This window comes from Pantherophis guttatus, chromosome 3 (genome assembly GCF_059756535.1).
Source record: "Pantherophis guttatus breed Tessera chromosome 3, ASM5975653v1, whole genome shotgun sequence".
NCBI lineage: Eukaryota > Metazoa > Chordata > Lepidosauria > Squamata > Colubridae > Pantherophis > Pantherophis guttatus.
In genome coordinates this window covers 167,398,985-167,418,742 of record NC_142065.1, presented here as the reverse complement: position 1 = coordinate 167,418,742, position 19,758 = coordinate 167,398,985, and the positions used below count along the sequence as shown (strand labels likewise).

Sequence of the window (19,758 nt, the reverse complement as noted above, 5' to 3'; positions counted from 1 at the left end):
GAACTATGATACTATATAGTAAAATGAGTAAGCTAGGTTTTTTTATTGGTAGTGAGCTGGTATCCATTTTTAGGTATCCCATGTACTTTTAGGGGAATCATTAACATAAGATTAATATTGTCCTGGGCATAGTGACTAGAATGCAGAATTGCAGGCTAACTCTGCCCACAGTATGGAGTTTGATCCTGATGGGCTTGAGGTGGACTTAGCCTTCCATCCTTCTGAGGTCAGTAAAATTAGTACCCAGATTGTTGGGAATAATATGCTGATATTGTAAATCATTCAGAGAGTTCTGGAAAGCACTATGGAGCAATATATGTCTAAGTGCTATTACTATTGCTATTTGATATTATATATGAATTAGCTAGTGATCATTTGACATTTACTAACTTAAGAATTGAAAATAATGACATTAGACACGAGAAGTACCTTTGAGGGCAACCCCAAGAGATTTTCAAAAATTATTAGCGAATTAAAATCTAGAGTGATAACAGAGAAAAGTTATACACAAGTGGAATATAATGTATATTAACTAAATTAAATTATAATTATATTTAACTATAAATTGGATGAATTCAAATTTCATTTCATTTCTGATGTGAACCATCCATTTTTAAAATTATGGTATGCCAATCAAAGGTTAACTGTGGGCCTTTGTTCAAAAAACACTGCACCTTTCTATTTATCAATATAGATCAAGGTTCATCTAGTCAGACTTTGTTGAACAGACTAAAAAAACAAAGAATTTCAGAGACAGTCATAAAGTTACTGTTAGATAAATCAATAAAAAGAAATGTAGGTAGGCTTTGTCAATAGAACAATTGCCCTGGGGGAAGTACAATGAGATCGCACCATCCAAAGTATAGTTTAATATCTGAAAGAATTGATGAATCAAACGTACTCATTCAAGACAGAAAAGCTTGTCATTAAAATATCATCCCAAGACATTTTACAATATTTTGAATTTCTCGCCTTAAAATTCCTTTTACTAAATCATTGAGATTCAACTGAAAAAAAATTACATGGACATACAAAGAACTGATAAGAAAGGTGATGAGGACTCATATAAATATTTTATTGTCTGTAATAAAATCTCAGAATCTTTAAAAGGAAAAAAAAGGGGGGGGACTTCAGGAAGCATGTTTTGCATGCCAAAGCTCCCATGTTCAATCCCAGGCAAGAAGGATTAGCTAATAAATGATGTGAAAACTCTTTCTTGGCTTGAGGCCTGGAGAACCACTGCCAGTCAAAACAGGTGGTTGTGTGATTTTAATGGATTCATAATTCAATCTAGTATGAGAAAATGCCATAAATGTGTAAGATTATCTATCCCAAAGCAGAGCAAATAATTTTTTAACTTGGCTACTAGGCTTCTATTCTATGTTCACAGTGGACTATCTCTGCCTATAGGAAATCCATAAGCAGGTCATAAAATGCACTCGTTTTCCAGTGTATGACATGGAAAAGCATACTGGTCTTGATATGGGAAGTAACCACTGAGAATTTTGTCTTCCATTAATGTTTAAAATCCAGTATGTTCACTTTAGTAACAATGCCTTTGGCTGATTGGTAAAACAATGTAATTGGTTTTACATGAATTCATGTAATAGTTTAAGCACTTTAGTTTTATTTTATATTTGTTCTTTGTTTCAGTTATTCTACTTTTATCCAACAATTGTATTTTTTAAGTGATCTTAAGCATCACTGGTGGGGAAGTTTGAGACAGTAGTATAAATAATCTAAAATATCACCACAGTATGGTTACTAGCCCTCTCTAACTTTGTTACTTTAAGTATATTGTACTAGAACTTTACTGATTGTCAGCTGATCTGAGGAGTGGACAAGCTACTGAAATGATAGAGACTGAAATTCACACCTTTGGACACCTGACAGGCACCTTTATTAGTGAGTCTGCTCATTATTATTTATTCCATAATGTACCCACTGCTATTGATGAGTCAAAATTGGATAAATATTTTTATTTGTTTATTTGTTTATTTATTTATTGGTTCGATTTATATGCCGCCCTTTCCCGGAGACTCAGGGCGGCTTTAGAGTTTAAGACTATATTTCTAAAACTGCAGTTCACTCGATTATAACTTGCTTAAATATAGATTATACCACGGGTGTCAAACTTGCTGCATCATGTTGCTGCATCATGTGACGGCATGACGTATCGCAACGGTTTTTCCCTTTGCGGAGCTGGGGTGGGCATGACCTGCGCATGACGCATCCAGCCCATAGGCCACCAGTTTAACACCCCTGGATTATCCTATAAAATACTATTGGCGGAGTTTTCACAATATTCTAATTATATTAAGATGTAACATGTTGTACAACATTATTTAAATGTATCACTGTTTACTTATCAGTAAATTTAGCATGTCTTTTTTTTCCCAGGACAGAAATATGCAGGAAGACAGGTGATCCCATTTTCCATTAGGGAAACTATGGTTATTACTGTGTTTTAAACATGGTACTATCCAGATGATGAAATAGGATTTCATCATCTGTGGGATTTTACAGCTTCCTATTTCAAAATAATTATAGTAGTATTCTTTTGGATATTGTGTTTCTTGATCTGGTAGAAGATCTTCATTTGCTGCTGCATTCAGGTAATACAATGTCTTATGCTTGCCCTTTTCCCATCTGGAGTCTTCAGTAAGACTGGTGTTCTGGCATTACAATTAAGGAAAAAAAGCCCTCCTCAGAGGTGAGGATGCCAAATGTGAGAATTGCATGTCTCTCTGAGCAAAACAAAACATATCCCAAAAGCAAGATATACTGTTAGAAGGGTGAGAAGAATTGGATTTTTAAAAATATCATATCCATAACTCATGCCTTAGCAGGGATATGTTTTTCAATTATTCTACTTCCCAAAAATGTGTCCAAAATATTAATATTGGATATGTCCATAGTAAACTAAGGAAAATTTCATCAGTGTGATACACTAACCAAACATAAAAATGTTTTAATAAAAAAATATGGGGTATATGTAACTAGTTTCCTGAATCAAGGATATATTTAAATTCAGTAAAATTACTCTAGAGTAAGCAATTTTTATTACACAAGCCTTCAGTTTCACTTGTCTTAAACCTTCTATCAACATTTATTTTCATGTTATTTTGCTTGGAACATTGTCATAATCTTCAACTGTTTACACTTTAATATTAGCCAAATTTATTAAAGTAGGTAAGCCAACTGTGTATTTGATGATGATGAACCAGTACATCTAGATAAGGGAATACGAGATAGTTTTAGCCTTCTAGTCCTCGGTTTTTACTTATTTCTCAAAGTTGTTGAGGTTGTCTTTCCATAAAACCTTAACATCGTCAATGTCAAGCCACAGGGAAATCAGAAATTCTCTCAATGGACAGGAAAAATAACAGCTTGTAATATGTTGGGATTGCTTGGATTATGTCTCCAAAATAGAGATGTTATAAACAAATCTAGTAGTTTGCTGAATATAAATATATATATTTTTCTGCCATTTTTCTCCATCCAGTGGGCCCACAACATAAAATGAAAAATAGCTCTTGACTATTTTCACTGTAGTTTCCCTTCATGTACCTGGACATAGCTGGTAAATTTCCCCTCATTCTTCTTTCTCCAGACTAAACATCCCATGTTTCTTCAGTCTACCTTTGTAGGGTGTATCCTCAAGTACTTTTGTTGACCTTCTCTGACCCACCCACCCCCTGTTTTAATTTCTAATCCACCAGCGAAAAGTGACTTATTTGAACCAGGCCACATTTTTGCGGTACTTGTAATACTTGTTAGGGTACTAACAAGGGCACTTGTTATTCTGGAAGCCTGACTGCACATAGTACTTCCCTGTTTTTGTCTATAATGCAGAGAAAAGGAAGGAAGAAAATGCTTCAGAGAAGTTTCCTCATCAGGCAGGCAAGGCTGAACCTGCACACAGAAGTTAGCAATCCACATCAAAAACTAGGGATGTTTCTTGACCCTTTTAGCTAGCTGCTTATGGGTGCAATGTTAAACAACTCAGAAATAATTATATTGCAACACAGTAAAAAAAGATAATATAACTTTTTTCAAGATCCTTGCAGTCTGTGCAATTTGAGTAGGACACTGACCTGCAAATAAATATTAAAGAAAAATTAAGGAAGGGAAGAAGATTTTGGGAAAAAAAATCTGGAAACAAGCAGGAACTTGAATTCTCTGGAAGGAAGAGCACCATGGGGTGTGGTTTGATTTTCAAGGGACACTTTGTAGACAGGAAGGTTTTTCAACTTTCTTCAGTCAGTCAGTTCTTCTGATAAAGGACTTCATGAAGCCATAAGGCAGGGGTGAAATCCAACAGGTTCTAACAGGTTTTGGAGAACCAGTAGTGGAAATTTTGAATAGTTCAGAGAACCGGCAAATATCACCTCTGGCTGACCCTAGAGTGGGGTGGGAAAGGAGATTTTGCAGTATCCTTCCCCTGGAGTGAGGTGGGAATGGAGATTTTGCAATATCCTTCCCCTGCCACACCCACCAACCACAGAACTGGTAGAGAAAAAAATTGGATTTCACCCCTGCCATAAGGTCTATTTTTCTTAGCTTGGATATTGAATCAAAAATAATTCTAACTAGGGAAAAGAATTGGTGTTAGCATTGTGATGTTATTAAAGTAGTTTGCTGTTCTATATTACATTAAGAATAGTTAATTATTTCATACACCTTTCTAGGTACCAGTTTCAGAACTGAAAAGGGTTCTACTGTACAGGAACCACAGGGCAACTTTTTTTTGGTAAGAATAATCATCTTATTTGAACTTCCAGGGAAGAAATTGTAGACTGAAGATATTTCCCCTAAAAACAGATCTGACAATTGTGACAGAATGAAGAATTCATGCAAAGCAAGTGGAATGGTTTTTCATAATTCCTCTCCAGACAAGGAGAAGACTTGAGATCATCCACAAGAGCTGTCTAGAATTGCTTCTTCTAAGGCAGTGTTTCTCAACCTTGGAAGCTTGAAGATGGGTGGACTTCAACTCCCAGAATCCCCCAGCCAGCACTAACAGTTCAGGAAGACAAGGGAATAGATGTCTTTTTGCTTTAATTGCACTAGGTTTGCATACTCCCGTTTGTAATCCCATTCTGAAATTGCTTGTTAACTAGTTTTCAGCTAGTAGGAACCTTTGGATCAACAGGTTTTATAGCACTGGATGATTTTCCTTCAATCCATAGTGAAAGAAGTTTTCAATTCCAATTTAAGGCCATGAAACATTCTTTTGGAATAATTACAAAAGAGGGGTTGGGACTTTGATTTTTGAAAGTTACAAACAGACTAATGGTCCAGGTGAATTTAAAATAAGATTTTGGAACTAATTATAAGAATCCTTCCCATGGGAAAATGCTATTGTCTTGATTTCTCTTTTTTAAAAATGATAGAATGTGACTCTAATGGTTGGGCACTAGGGGGTACCAGAACAAACTATAGCAGTGGTCATCAACTGGTGACCATGAGAAGATTTTGGTGGTCCACAGAAAAAATTGCATTTTTTATATTGCACTAAATACTATTTATCATTTTTTTAAAAAGCATATTAGTGGTCCCCGGAATTTAAAATTATGAATTTAGTGGTTCCTGTGGTCTGAAAGGTTGGTGGCCCCTGAACTACAGATTACAATGAAAGGAGACAAACACTTACATTTGATTAATTAATACAGGATGGAGGCAAAACATTTTAACATTGAACATATTGAATGATATTTTTTGAAAGGGAAGGGGAGGGGAGGGGAGGGGAGGGAAGGGAAGGGAAGGGAAGGGAAGGGAAGGGAAGGAAAGGAAAGGAAAGGAAAGGAAAGGAAAGGAAAGGAAAGGAAAGGAAAGGAAAGGAAAGGAGGGAGGGAGGGAAAAATCTTTGCAAATTATTTAACCTACAGTAAATAACAAAACTACTGGCCAAATAATCTACTTTTAAAGCTTCTTCAGAGGATGCTTGTAAATTTTTTTACCACTTACTCAAGAAGCAGATCCCACAGATTTTCTTAACAGCACAATCCTCTGCTTAATTGCTCTGAAAATCAGAATATTTTCTAAGTATAGTATTTAATATGAATTGACTGTATCTTAAATCAATGGGTGCAAAAAAATTCAATATTTTAGTGTACTTTTCTGTCATTTTCTGCACACCACTGATCTTGTTATAGAGGTGTACCTAAGTGTACATGTCTGTGCATGCATTTATGAATGTGTCTAGTACTTTACCTGGGGCAATGGAAATCTAGTATCTTGTACTGTTCCTCAATCATATTGTTTTAAGCTGCTTCACTGCATTTTGGAGAAAGTATAAGGCCTGTATTTGGTGAACTCACACTTTGTCATCTGGGAAAAACACACCCTGTCCAGTAAGAAGTGGGATAGGCAGCAATATAGATCCACTTCGTGAAGCTGTGTAGAATTTAAGAGACTGAGAACTTTACCACAATACTTCATAATACTTCATAAGATTTTATGAATGTGCTGCTAAAAATTAGGGGCAACTTAGAGGGACGGTTGGAAGCCATGGGTATTCTGAGTCACTACATTTGTGAGTTCTACAGAGAGTACTTTTATTATTTATCCAACAATTTTATATAGTTGCCCAACTCACATACAGTATGACTCAGGTGATCCTGAGAGGCTTAAAATTTCACAACCCATGAATCCTTCACGAGTCTTACTTTGCTAACGTCACTCACCTCTCAAGCTCTGCATGCCTAAGGAAAACGGGCCTTTGCCAATGTAGAAAGAAAAGAGGCAAAATGTTGTGGCCCGCCAGCAGCCTGTGCAGATTGTAGCTGATTCCGACGACAAGAAGGCTGGTGTGGTGCTGCGCCAGCAGCCTGTGCAGCTGGCGCTTGAGTCGGACAGTGAGGATTCTGGAGAAGATGTGGTGCCAGAGGCAGGGATTCAGCCAGGGCCTTCAGAACCTCCAGAAGCTCCTTTAAGTGAAGAGGATGAAGAGGAGGAGCCTCTTTTCAATGCAGAGTTGCCAAAAGGCAGGAGTGATTCCTCAGGAGGAGGTCTCCTCTAGAGTAAGGCTTTGGACTAATTGGCCACTCCCTTAGCCTATTTAAGAAAGAATGCCACTTGCAACAAGCTGTAGAGAACAACTTTAGTTCACTCTCCTTCGTGTCTGCAAAATTGCTTCTGGGCTTTCTGCCAACTCTAGTAAGACTGTGATTACCTTATCTTAGAATTCTGGTAGGCTGTTAAGACAATTCATTAACAGCCTTTGAATGATAAAGACTAAGTTTTTGAGTAAAATAAGCTTTGTGTGTGCTGCGTTCTTGTGTGTGCTAAGTTTTTGAGTAAAATAAGAGTTTGTGTGTGCTGCATTGTGTGTAGCTGGGGCAGAACACAAAATATATATACATATATACTCACGTATCGGTCAATCCTTGAATTTTTAAACAGAAATACCATGAAAAGTGTACCACCTATGGTTAAACTGATCCGCATTTTAATGGCATTTTAGTTTTTAAAAAAATCAAAGATTGGCTTACCCGCAATAGGCTTAACTGTGAATAAATGCAAGAAATATAGATCTTTTAAAAGTTTGCTTATACTTATGGATAAGCTCATCTGCAGACACACCTAACCTGATTTTGGGATGTATTTTGAACACCTAAAATCCTTGGCTTATATGTGAGTCCATATGGCTCCTAGAAACTAAGCTGAGTATTTGAAAAGCTAAGGATATATTTTCCAAGACTCAGCATACATCTGGAAGGAACTATACTTACTGAAGGGAAGAGGAGAAGGATGTAGCTAAGATAAGAATACAAGTAAAGCAGCAAATAGCAATAGAAGAACTGGGAGGAGAGAAAACAGGACAAAAAGAATCAGAAATGGTAGCCAGGTTGATGATTGCATTGTTACCTGCAGTATTTTATTGTGGGCAAAGTATATTACATAACAGCTTGGAATTCTAGTAACCTGTTATTCACTTGCAGTGTTAACATATTGCTTAATATGAACCAGCCTATCACTGTGCTGCAGTAGAACAGAACAATGTCTATGACTTCCTTCCTTCCTTCCTTCCTTCCTTCCTTCCTTCCTCCCTCCCTCCCTCCCTCCCTCCCTCCCTCCCTTCCTTCCTCCCTCCCTCCCTCCCTCCCTCCCTCCCTCCCTCCCTTCCCTAGGAAGTGTCTTCATGACTGGAAATTTCCCCCTACTATTATTTTTGTGATGGGCCACTAATTTATATAGAATGAGGATTTCATTTGGTTCATTTTCTATGAACTTTGAAAAATGCATTGATTTTGACACAGACAGAACTAGGAATTTAAAAACTGCATATAGAAGAAAACAAAAATGCTTTGAGCACTTTGTCCTAAAAATCTGGGTTCAAAGGCTAAGCAAATGGAGAATGTTGTCTGATTCACTTTTTTTCCAGAAAGGACACATTAAAAATATAAGATTAAAATAACTGAATCAAATCCCCCCCCAAAAAACGCTGATCAAATTACTGGAGGAAGAATAAAACTCTTTGTAACTAGCTTGGATCTAGCCACCCTAGTTTAGCTTTGTTCTGACTTAACTTGAGAAATTAACTCACCCAAGTCAACAAGCCATGGTTTAAAAGTCATAGCTTGGTATGATATATGAATTTAGCCATTGAGAAAAGGAACTAACTGTGGCTATATTTCCTTTGGTTTAATTACTATGAATCTCATTTTAAATAGTACCATTGAATTTTATATACATTTTTTCCTTTCATGCTTTTTGGTTAGACTTTATAAACAAAACCAGCTTCAACAATTATCACAGCCCAGGAAGTATGCTAAACAATACCCTTTATGAATATGGGCAGCTAGACTCTCCCCTTTGCATGCAATCCAAAAACACATTTAGGTTTTTTTACATTGCAGGAGAGAAAACATGAGAAGATTTTGTTCCACAACACTTCCCCCACCTTAATGAAATCTGAAATCCTATATTTATCATATAGGAAGGGGAATTAATCACAGAGAGAATAAGAGGAACATGGCGTTTTTCAAAAAGTATTTGGATCTGTTTGCAACACCTTTCCTCTAATTGTGCGTATTTTAATGAGTGGCTTACCATGTAGTAGAACTAATGTTTCCTAACAATGCAATGCATGTTTCCCTAGGAAGAAAAAAGAACAAACAAGCTAACTGGATTAAACCCCAGCATGGGCTCCACCAGCACAATAGAAACAACAACAGGAACAGCTGAGAAAGGGTTTAAGGACTTTGATGTCTAACCCTATGCACCCTTGTTAGAAATCCTCTGTTGATTTTAATTTATTAGCCTATGGTTCCTTTGAATTTGTTAGTTTTATTGTTATATTGTACTAATCTACTAAATGTGATAACCTAGTATTATTATGAATTGGTTTCTTTAGCAAAACATAGATATAAATTTGTTTATATTGTGTATTATTTTAACATTCTGTTGGAATTCAGAAATCAATTATGACTTAATATGAGATGTAAACCTAGCCAATTGTAGTTTATTCATTAAACCATGGTTAAGAAGGCCGTGACTTGTATGATATGTGAACCTGGCATGGGATTATGTTGTGGCACCATCTCACCTCAATGGGACTGCCCTGCTCCACTTGTGCTTACAGAAAAGACTTTCTTCTGATCCTGCCAACCAAGGAATTTTAGCTGGGGAGGGGATCAAGGAGAAGACCTTTTCTGCTGTGGCATCTGCCCTCTGGAACATCTTGCCTTCTGAGGTGAAATCTGACTTCAATCTTCTAGCCTTCTGGAATAGCCTTAAAACCTGGCTTTGCCAATTGACTTGGGACCCTGATGGGAGCATGCTATTCTGGAGGTGGTAGACTGAATGAGAGACAAAAGTCCACCGCTAGACTGTCCATGCTCTCGTTTTCACCTTTTCTTTAATTGTCACTGATATTAATTTTAATGTTTTATAATGTTTTAGTCTATTGTAAACCACCTAGAGTTATCTTTATATGAGTCATCTTTATATGGGCAACATATAAATTTAACAAATAAATAAAACCTAGGCATAGTTTCTCAACCTGACTTACCTCTCAAAGGCTGCAAAATTGAAGGGCAATTTTTTTATCATATCAACGGGGAAATATATGAATTTTGATCCTATGTCAAAGCTGCAAGAGACTGATAAGGTTTATGCATTCCATCTTATAACAAGATGCTTCCATGTTCCATGTTGAACCACATACACAGAACTTCCACCAATCCAAACTAAGTCAGCAACAAAGTAAGCAGAACCATACTTACCTGTCCTAGATCCAAAGTAACATTCACTTCATCATACTTCAAACCCAAGGAGAGAGAAGGACTTTGCCACCAACGTTCTGTTCCATCTATAGCATAGTCTATTGGATGAGCCTTATGAGGATCAGCAGCATTGCAATAGTCACAAAACTGGCCCTGAAACAAACGGGCAAACAAAAAGATATAACAATTACCACTCAAATTCTGGTGCATTGAAAGATTCAGAAGTTGTACAGTCATTTCTCCATAAATGCCTAAAACAGCCTAATTCAGAAATAGAGATAAAAATAGATTCTTCAACAGCAAAAATCTTGCTTTACTGCAGTTACCTGAAGCAGAATTAAGGTGAGTCAAAATGGCATCAGATTTTAAATAGTCAGCAATGTTCTTCTCTACAGCCAAAATTCACTAACTTGAGCTTCCAAATAAGAAAATTCAAATTAAAATAATTAGAAAACTTTCTGATATTTGCTGACTAATTGAGTCTTGAACAATGCCTTCTCTGCTCCTAGCATTATCTCAGGAACGTGTTCCTTATGGCAGGCTACCTGCAGCATAGACACATGTGTTTGTTTCCATGAGAGAACATTCTTTACGGTATATTTCTGCTGGAATTCATGGAAGCAGCCTAAGGATCTTTCTAGACTTTTGATGAAGATGCATCCTCCCCCAAATTCCAGTATGTATTCCTAAGTGGTCCATGAATGCATGGTAACATACCGTATTTTTCTGAGTATAAGATGCACCTTTTTTCCCTCTAAAAGAGGCTGAAAAATTGGGTGCATCTTATACTCCAAATGTAACTTTTTGAAGCTTTTTTTCAGCCCTAACGAGGCCCTAACAAGGCACTAGCAAGTGAAGCGATCTTCCCAGCTTTACCTGCTCCCTCAACTCTCCACTGTGCTTTAACGAGTGAAGCGATCTCCATGCTTTGCTCCAATTCTCAGCTGTTCTTTAGAAGCTTTTTTTCAGCCGAGTGATCTCCCCGTGCTTTGCCTGCTTTCCTCATTGCTGCTTCCTCTTAGCTGTTGTTGTGGCCCGTATGCGGCCTGTGCGGCTGGTGGCTGATTCGGACAGTGAGGAGGCTGATGTGGTACTGCGCCAGCAGCCTGTGCAGCTGGCACTTGAGTCAGACAATGAGGCTGGAGAAGATGTGTTGCCAGAGGTGGGGATTCAGCCAGGGCCTTCAGAACCTCCAGAAGCTCCCTTAAGTGAAGAGGACGAAGATGCACGGAGCCTCTTCTCGATGTACGGGCACGCAGAGCTGCCAAAAGGCAGGAGTGGCTCCTCAGGAGGAGGTCTCCTCGAGAGTAAGGCTTGGGGCTAACTGGCCACTCCCTTAGCCTATTTAAGGAGGAACGCTGACTGAAGCAATTTGCAGGGAACAACCATTCACTCTCCTTCGTGTCTTGATCTTAGTTCTCTGCAAATTGCTTCTGGGCTTTCTGCCAACCATAGTAAGATTAAGATTATTTATTCTTTGGATTCTTGCAGGCTGTTAAGAAAGTTAATTAACAGCCTTTGTTTGAAAAAAAACTGATTTTATTTTAGTAAACTAAGGTTTGTAGACACTTTGTGTGTGTTGCGTTCTTTGTGGTCCGTAGCTGGGGCAGAACAGCCTTAGAAGCTGTTTTTTATCCCCAAGCAGGGGATAAAAAACCAGCAAACTAATGTGCTGAAGCTGACCAGACTAAGGACGCTAGCCAGATGAATACCTGGTAGGCAGATTTTTTCCCCCTATTTTCCTCCCCAAAAACTAAGCTGTGTCTTATACTCCAAAAAATACAGAGTATCCTTGACTTACAACCATTCATTTACCAACCATTCAAAATTATGATGGTACTGAAAAAGGGGGCTTATAAACCAGTTCTGGCACTTATGATTAGTCATGTGATCAAAATGTGCTTGGCCACCAATATATATTTACAATGATAGCAGGGTCCCAGGGACTCATGATCCCCACTTGTGACCTTCCCAGCTGGCTTCCAACAAAAAAGTCAATGTGGGGAGCCGGATTCACTTCACAATTCACTTAATGACCATCGTGATTCACTTAATGGACATAGCAAAAAAAGGTTGTAAAATTGGGAGTGACTCTCTTAAGTAATCAACATTCTGGTCCCAATTGTTGTCGTAAGTCAAGGATTACCTGCATCCTCTGTATTAGATTGACATTATATAGGGCATATAAGAAAAAAGATCTGCCTAAATGTTATGTTTAGAAATTCCAAAAATAAAGCACTAGTAATTTTTTTTTATTTTTTTTTAATTTTAAACAGAACATAAAACAACTATCATTCATTACAATTGCAAAAAGTGTGTCGATCGGTTACAAATCTTTTGTGCTCGATCCCATATTCATAATTTACAAGTTATTCAATTTCTCATATTTATCAATCTATTATATCTCTTTATGTTATTATTCTCATTTGTTCTTTATTTAACAATGGTATTTTTAATGTCCAAACCCCCCCAACCCCCCCAAAAAACCTTTTCATATATTATACTAGTACATTTATTACATTTATTTCATATTTCATATTTCATTTCCATGCTTTATTATCTATCCATTGATAAAATAAAGCCCATATCATATAATATTGTTTATCTTCCTGTTCTCTGATTTCAAATGTCAATTTACTCATTTCAGCACATTCCATAATTTTCTTAATAACTTTATCCTCTATAGGTATTTCCTCCTTTTTCCAATTTTTAGCAAATACAATTCTAGCCGTTGTTAATACATTCACAATAGCACTAGTAATTCTTTAAATCACATAGGTCAAAACTATATATACCCTTTAAAAGCAGTGAGGATGAGAAATTTCTAGGCCAAACGGCAAATTCAAGGGACAAGGTCTCAAAAATCTCATAGAAAGGCAAAAGTTGAGCAAAACTGGACATTAAAAAATAATATTTGTTCTATTGAAATCAACAGGTATATTGAAAATTTGTCTTTTCAGAAAGCATTTGAATGGGGTTGGTGGATGGAAGCTACTTGTGCAGGTGAGGGAAAGGGGATTATCCTGATCATTGCTGAATCATGATCTTCATTATTATCTCATAGAAAAAATGCCTACTGTAAAGTATACTACTTGAATTTATTTAAACATCATCTTAAATTGCCTCTCTGCTTTATCCTATGAAACTCATTAGAAATTGAGGAAATGCCAAACTTTTACAGTGAAGATTTGCAAGGAAAATGTTATGGGGATACTGGAGAATTAATTTAAAATTGCTTATTCTAGCCAGGAATGGTTCTCTCACCTTAGGCAGGGTAAAGTTTTTTCATTACTTTTATTAGAATGGAATGGAATGGAATGGAATGGAATGGAATGGAATGGAATGGAATGGAACGGAACAAACGGAACAGAATAAAATTCTTTATTGGCCAAGTGTGATTGGACACACAAGGAAGTTGTCTCTGGTGCATAAACTCTCAGCGTACATACAAATAACAAGGGATAAGTCATGATCATAAAGGTATTGATGGCAGCTAGGAATTACATTTTTATTTGCAATGCGCAAATTTTGTATATATAGTTCTCCCTTTTTGCTCCCATGTATGCCGTTTTGTTGGAACATGATAAAATCACTCACTATAGCTGCCTCATCCCAGAAAAAAACCACAACAGGACACATATTTAGTCTGATTTAAATCCTGTGGAGTCCCATAAATTATGGATTATTTCTCAAAAGCATGTATACATGAAAGTTTTGAGAATTCATATTTAAGTATCAATGCAGATATGATGCCAATGGCTAAAGTTGAATTAAGAGAACAATTAAATATTACCCAGGATCCTGGATGTTTATACAGTGTTAGCTTGTAGACACATAGCATTGTCAGCCATCAATTTGGAAAAAATCTCAAAAGAAGCACATTTTATCTGTTAACTGCATAGACCCTATGCAGATTGAGGTGTAACAGATTGAACAAATAAGTAACAAAATAAACAAATCTCAGGTAAATCTCAAATTCTGTATGTTGTCTATCTTTGCTTTCTAATTATCTGAAATATGTTAGTTTCCTCATCTATCCCTTTCATCTGGATATATCTGTATATGTATGGATATGTTCACTTAAACCTTTAGTTTAAGCCAGGGCTGGGCAATTGTAGCTCTTTTACAACCTGTGGACTTCAACTCCCAGAATTCCTGAGACAGCTTGGCTGTCTCAATTGCCCACAATTGCCCACAATTGCCCACCCCTGGTTTAAGCTATTTAATGCATGGTACCTATTTTTATGTGAAAATAATTCTAGTCATTCAAGTTGAAACAGTATGACAATATATGCATTGCTGTGGCTGATTTCCCAATCTTTTGAAAGAATGTAGAAGCCCTCTTGAACCACAGTAAGAGGTAAACTAAAGAAGTATTCTTGCTATGTGTCTCAATGAGGTGTTGTTAAAACTGCAGAGAAGGACTTTGATGGCTTCCCAGTCAATCAAATATGCAAGCAGAATGGCATGCTTTCTTGTGCCAGGATAGATCTGTCAAAAGCCCTACTAAGATCTTGGACCTGGCACAAATCATATCTGACTTCTTATCCAAAAACTCCAAGACAAATGTTAAATAAGGAAAACTCTATTCTTTTTTATTCTAATGTCAAGTCTATACCTACATTAATTATTAAACTGCAGAACTTTCATTTCATAAATTGACAAAGAAGCACTTCTGTATTTTTTCCTATGGTTAGATCACTCTTGACCAATTTGATGCCATCCAAATGTTCTGGACAGTAACTTTTAGGATAATTGGCCAAGATGGGTAAGAATTCTGGGTGATGTAGTCTTAGTGAATTTCCCCAGATTGAAAAGATCTAACATGGATTTATGGAAATTCTCAGTCATCCAGGTCATGGTTGTCCCAAAGGTGCTTTTTCAAAAAGCCAACTGGACTTTTTTTTTGTTTTTCCTTGAAGATCAAGGAAAGCTTCAAAGAAGCTCATCAAAGAAGCTTCTTCAGTTCTAGAACTGAAGCTTCTTAGTTAAGAATGAACTGTCTTCAAGGAAAACAAAGAAAGTCCATTTGTGAAAGCGCGTGATCAGCGAACTGGTTGTTACACCGGTTGAATCCCACCACTGATCCTCTTGTTCATACGAGTATTTTCTAGCATATCATATCCAATAGATATTATAAAGTTCCCTAAAAATAAGAACTGAATCTTTTGTGTGTGTGTCTTCATGCAGAGAGACACGTGTATATTCATATAAATTTATCAGAACTCAGCTAAAATGCATGTGGCTCAAATACTGTACATACATGACAAACAATTGGTTGATTTAGAAGTGGACTAGTAGCTAATTTTCAGAACAAACATCTTAAGCTATTCTTAGTGCATATGCAGAATTGATGTTGTGCAATAGTGGATCACCTGTGTTAGATTTTATTCTTCTGACTCCTAACAGACAAGATCCTACAAGTTGCTGCCAAAACACCTGAAGGGAATTTATTTTCTTTAACCTAACCCAACCCTGAAAAGATGTCTGTCTATTCTCCTTTTCACTATAGCAAAAAGAGGTTGGTAATATCACAATGTTGTTTCCCAGTGACACTGCTTTGGTTATCACATTGGCCTAGGAGCTTTAAGCAAGAAACGTCTTGAGTAGTACTTTATGTTGGCTAATGTATGTCTTTGTGTTGATTAAAAGAAGGCCCATATGTTTAAACCCTTCTTGAAATGGCAGCTAATTAGTAGATTGTGATGTAGCATTGCTATATCATACAGAAAAAGAAGCCAGGAGTTAAGATTGACAGAAAGCACATGTTTCCTTTAATAAGGAAGACAATAATGCAGTCCAGGACAATCTTTCTCAGCCAAATGCTTTCTAAAACTATTGGATTTCATCTCCTCTATATTAGCCATAACGATAAGTTGACATGCTAGGACTAATGAGAAATGTAGCTAAACACATCATCAGGGCATCTGGTTTGGGAACACTGGCTTGCCTTCTTTATGCCGGTATTATGCAGCACTTGATGAACAAAGTGCTTAGACCTGAAAAAAAAATCTAAGCATCAAAGAAAAACATCAAAATCTGGTTTTAATCGTTTTTACTAGTAACAGCCACAGTGATGTTCATTAGAAGAGGGAGGCAGAAATGAAACAGAGCGAGAATTTGTACAGTATAAACAATTTAATCACCTATTTATTCACTGACAAATGGAGCCTTCTTCCATGGAAGGTAAGTTCCAAGGGAAGGCAACCAGATTTTAAAACTCTCCCCATAATTCTGATGCAGTTCCATAACAAACGCTCAGTTTTTGAAAGATGTAGCTTAGCATCTTTTCTATATTGTTGTTAGTTGCGAAGTCGTGCCTGACCCATCGCGACCCCATGGACAACATTCCTCAAGGCTTTCCTGTCCTCTACCATCTCTGGAGTCCATTTAAGCTCATTCCTACTGCTTCAGTGACTCTATCCAGTCACCTCATTCTCTGTCGTCCCCTTCTTCTTTTGCCCTCAATCTTAACCAGCATTAGGTTCTTCTCCAGTGAGTCCTTCCTTCTCATTAGGTCGCCAAAATATTTGAGTTTCATCTTAAGGATCTTGCCTTCTAAAGAGCAGTCAGGGTTAATCTCTTCTAGGACTGACCGGTTTGATCGCCTAGCAGTCCAAGGGACTCGCAGGAGTCTTCTCCAGCACCATAGTTCAAAGGCCTCAATTCTTTGGTGCTCAGCCTTTCTTATGGTCCATACATTGCAACTGGGAAAACCATAGCCTTGACTATATGCACTTTTGTTGGCAGGGTGATATCTCTGCTTTTTAGAATGCTGTCTAGATTTGCCATAGCTTTCCTCCCCAGGAGCAAGCGTCTTTTAATTTCTTGGCTGCAGTCCCCATCTGAGGTGATCTTAGAGCCCAGGAAAATAACATTTGTCACTACCTCCATTTCTTCCCCATCTATTTGCCAGGAATTGAGAGGGCCAGATGCCATGATCTTAGTTTTCTTAATGTTGAGTTTCAGCCAACTTTTGCACTCTCCTTCTTCACCCGTATCAAGAGGCTCTTTAATTCCTTTATATAGTAGTCTTCTTAATCAGAACAATTATGGTATCCTAGCTCTGCATTCATAATCCATAATCCATAAACCTGCCCTGGAGAGACTTTGGGATTTTATTGTTTTAATTTTTCTTGGCCATGTTTATGGGCAAAAATCTATTAAAAGTTCAAAAGATAACTTCACAATAGAAATACAGCACAGCAATAAACAAAGGGTGAAGCGCATGTAACATGGTTTTTATGTTGCTGCCTCAGTTTGGGGAATGGTTTGTTTTCCAACTTAAAGATGCTCCACTCCTCGTTGACAGTTAGGTGACTGAAAAAGATCAGCTTCTTCTGGATCCTGGATCTTACTCAGGGGTGAAATCCAGCAGGTTCTGACAGGTTCTGGAGAACCGGTAGCAGAAATTTTGAGCAGTTCGGAGAACCAGCAAATACCATCTCTGGCTGGCCACAGGAGTGGGGAGGGAATAGGGATTTTGCAGTATCTTTCCCCTGGAGTGGGGTGGGAATGGAGATTTTGCAGAATCCTTCCCCTGCCACACCCAAGCCACGCCAACCAAGCCACACCATGTCCACCAAGCCACGCCCACAGAACCGGTAGTAAAAAAATTTGGATTTCACCACAGATCTTACTGTATTGGGGGTTGAGGCTAATGTATGAAACTGGCTGGGGTTAGTACTATATGTGTTTTGGTTTCCTTTGGGTTAATTATGACCAGAGTACTAAAATATTCTTAAATCGGCAAATACCATCAATTAAAACATTACAACATCTAAGTATCAAAATAGGATATAATTACAACTAACAAATCAGAGCAATAAAACCTTTTATGCCTTAAGCATGTATAAAACATATGTTTTGCATGAATAAAACATAGGCAAGTTGGAATGGCAACTCTGGAAGACAAACAGAGAACTAAAACCACACATCTGCCTTTTCCATGGTATGAAATGACTTACTATACGGGCACTATAAATGCCATTAGCATCCAAGGTTAGCATCCAAGTCAGTCCCTTTAGTATAGAGGAATGTAATAGTATCTCAGTAAAGTCATCTCCTAAGTATTATATAACACATTCCAGCTATATAAGTCACAGTATGATTGACAATGTTTTTTTTAACATTTGAAAACAGTATGAACAGTTTAATCACATACTTATTCACTAACAAATGGAATCTTCTTCTACGGAAGATAAGCTCCAAGGGAAAGAAGACTAGCAACTATTACAGATCTTAAAACTCTCCCCATAATTCTGATGCAGTTCCATAACAATGCTCAGTTATTTTGAAATCAAATGTATATAACTGGTAGATTTTCATTGTTTGGGGTTTATTTGTGTGTTTCTTTTAGCAAGGAGGCCATGATCACTGTTGTTGTACTGTACATGCCAATAAGGAATACTTTGTTTCAACTACTTCCAATCACTTTGCTTTCTAATTTAACTGGATATTTTCCTTACAGCAGCTTGGCATAGTAAGCAAAAATGGAAGACCAAAAATTAGGGACATCCCTTGCCCCTTTCTCAGGTTCATGATTTCTGCTATGCGCCATCTCCACTACAGAACCTGTTTGGAGATACCGAATTTGCAGTACTAAATTGTGTGTCAGGGACTCTGCAGGAATTAGGCTGAGTGAGCTGTGACTCTAAAAGCAAGTCTCTGAGTGTTACCAACTGATTCTGCAGAAGAGAGTAAGTGGGAATTTTCTGAAAACAATTATATGTGAGAGAATACATTGAAACTTTGTAGCACTCCATAGACAATAGGCATGAAGTAAAATTCACCAAGTATACATAATTCAGTGCCCTCTAAAGGTATATCAGGTAAGAGGGATTATTGGAAGAATGGTACCAAAAACTATGGAAAAATATACAAGCATTAGTAGGCATATATTTTTCTCATCCATTCCTGGTATCTACCTGAGAGACCAAGGCTGTTTCAACCCCAGGCTGGGTTTGAAGCCTTTTTGGAATTATTTTGACTAATCTATATTGCCTGGACTGCAGGATCTATGTTCCTTTTAAGTATTGTATCATCTGAAAATTAACCAGCTAGAACTAAAGAGAGGAACCAATTAGCCTATGAGCTCAATGAACTGGGAAAACTTCTATCTACAAAACTTCTATCTACCAACGTTATCTCTGAATATTAACAGAACAGAGATTGTAATACTTTGAAGCAAGCCTAAAAATGGATCTTCTTAAAACAACTGGAGTTGAAGACCCTTATTAACACATTGCAAATATGCCAGAATAGATCTCATTGTCCTTTTGCTCACTCACTATCTTCTTTGCTCTCTGAACTATGTAATCAGAAGTAATGGTCATTAGAATGAAACACCTAATTTAACCCATAGAAACATCAATCTATGCTTCAACAATGAAATTACCAGTAGAACGATATGATTTAGATATGAGTAGCTAGATTAGATTAAATATATTTCCCTATGTAGAGTTGTCTGGATTTTTCTTCCCAGACCATTAGACATAGAAACTGAATTGGCACAGTTTTGACCTAA

General features: G+C 37.2%; 1 protein-coding gene across 1 annotated transcript in view; it reads right to left on the bottom strand.

Moving 5' to 3' along the window:
* Positions 1–19,758, bottom strand: part of LAMA3 (laminin subunit alpha 3) — a 136,598-nt gene that overhangs the window by 111,865 nt on the left and 4,975 nt on the right. Inside the window, exon 2 of the mRNA XM_087891338.1 lies at positions 10,233–10,385. Coding sequence (XP_087747464.1) covers positions 10,233–10,385 — 153 coding nt within the window. The remainder of the gene's footprint in view (positions 1–10,232; positions 10,386–19,758) is intronic.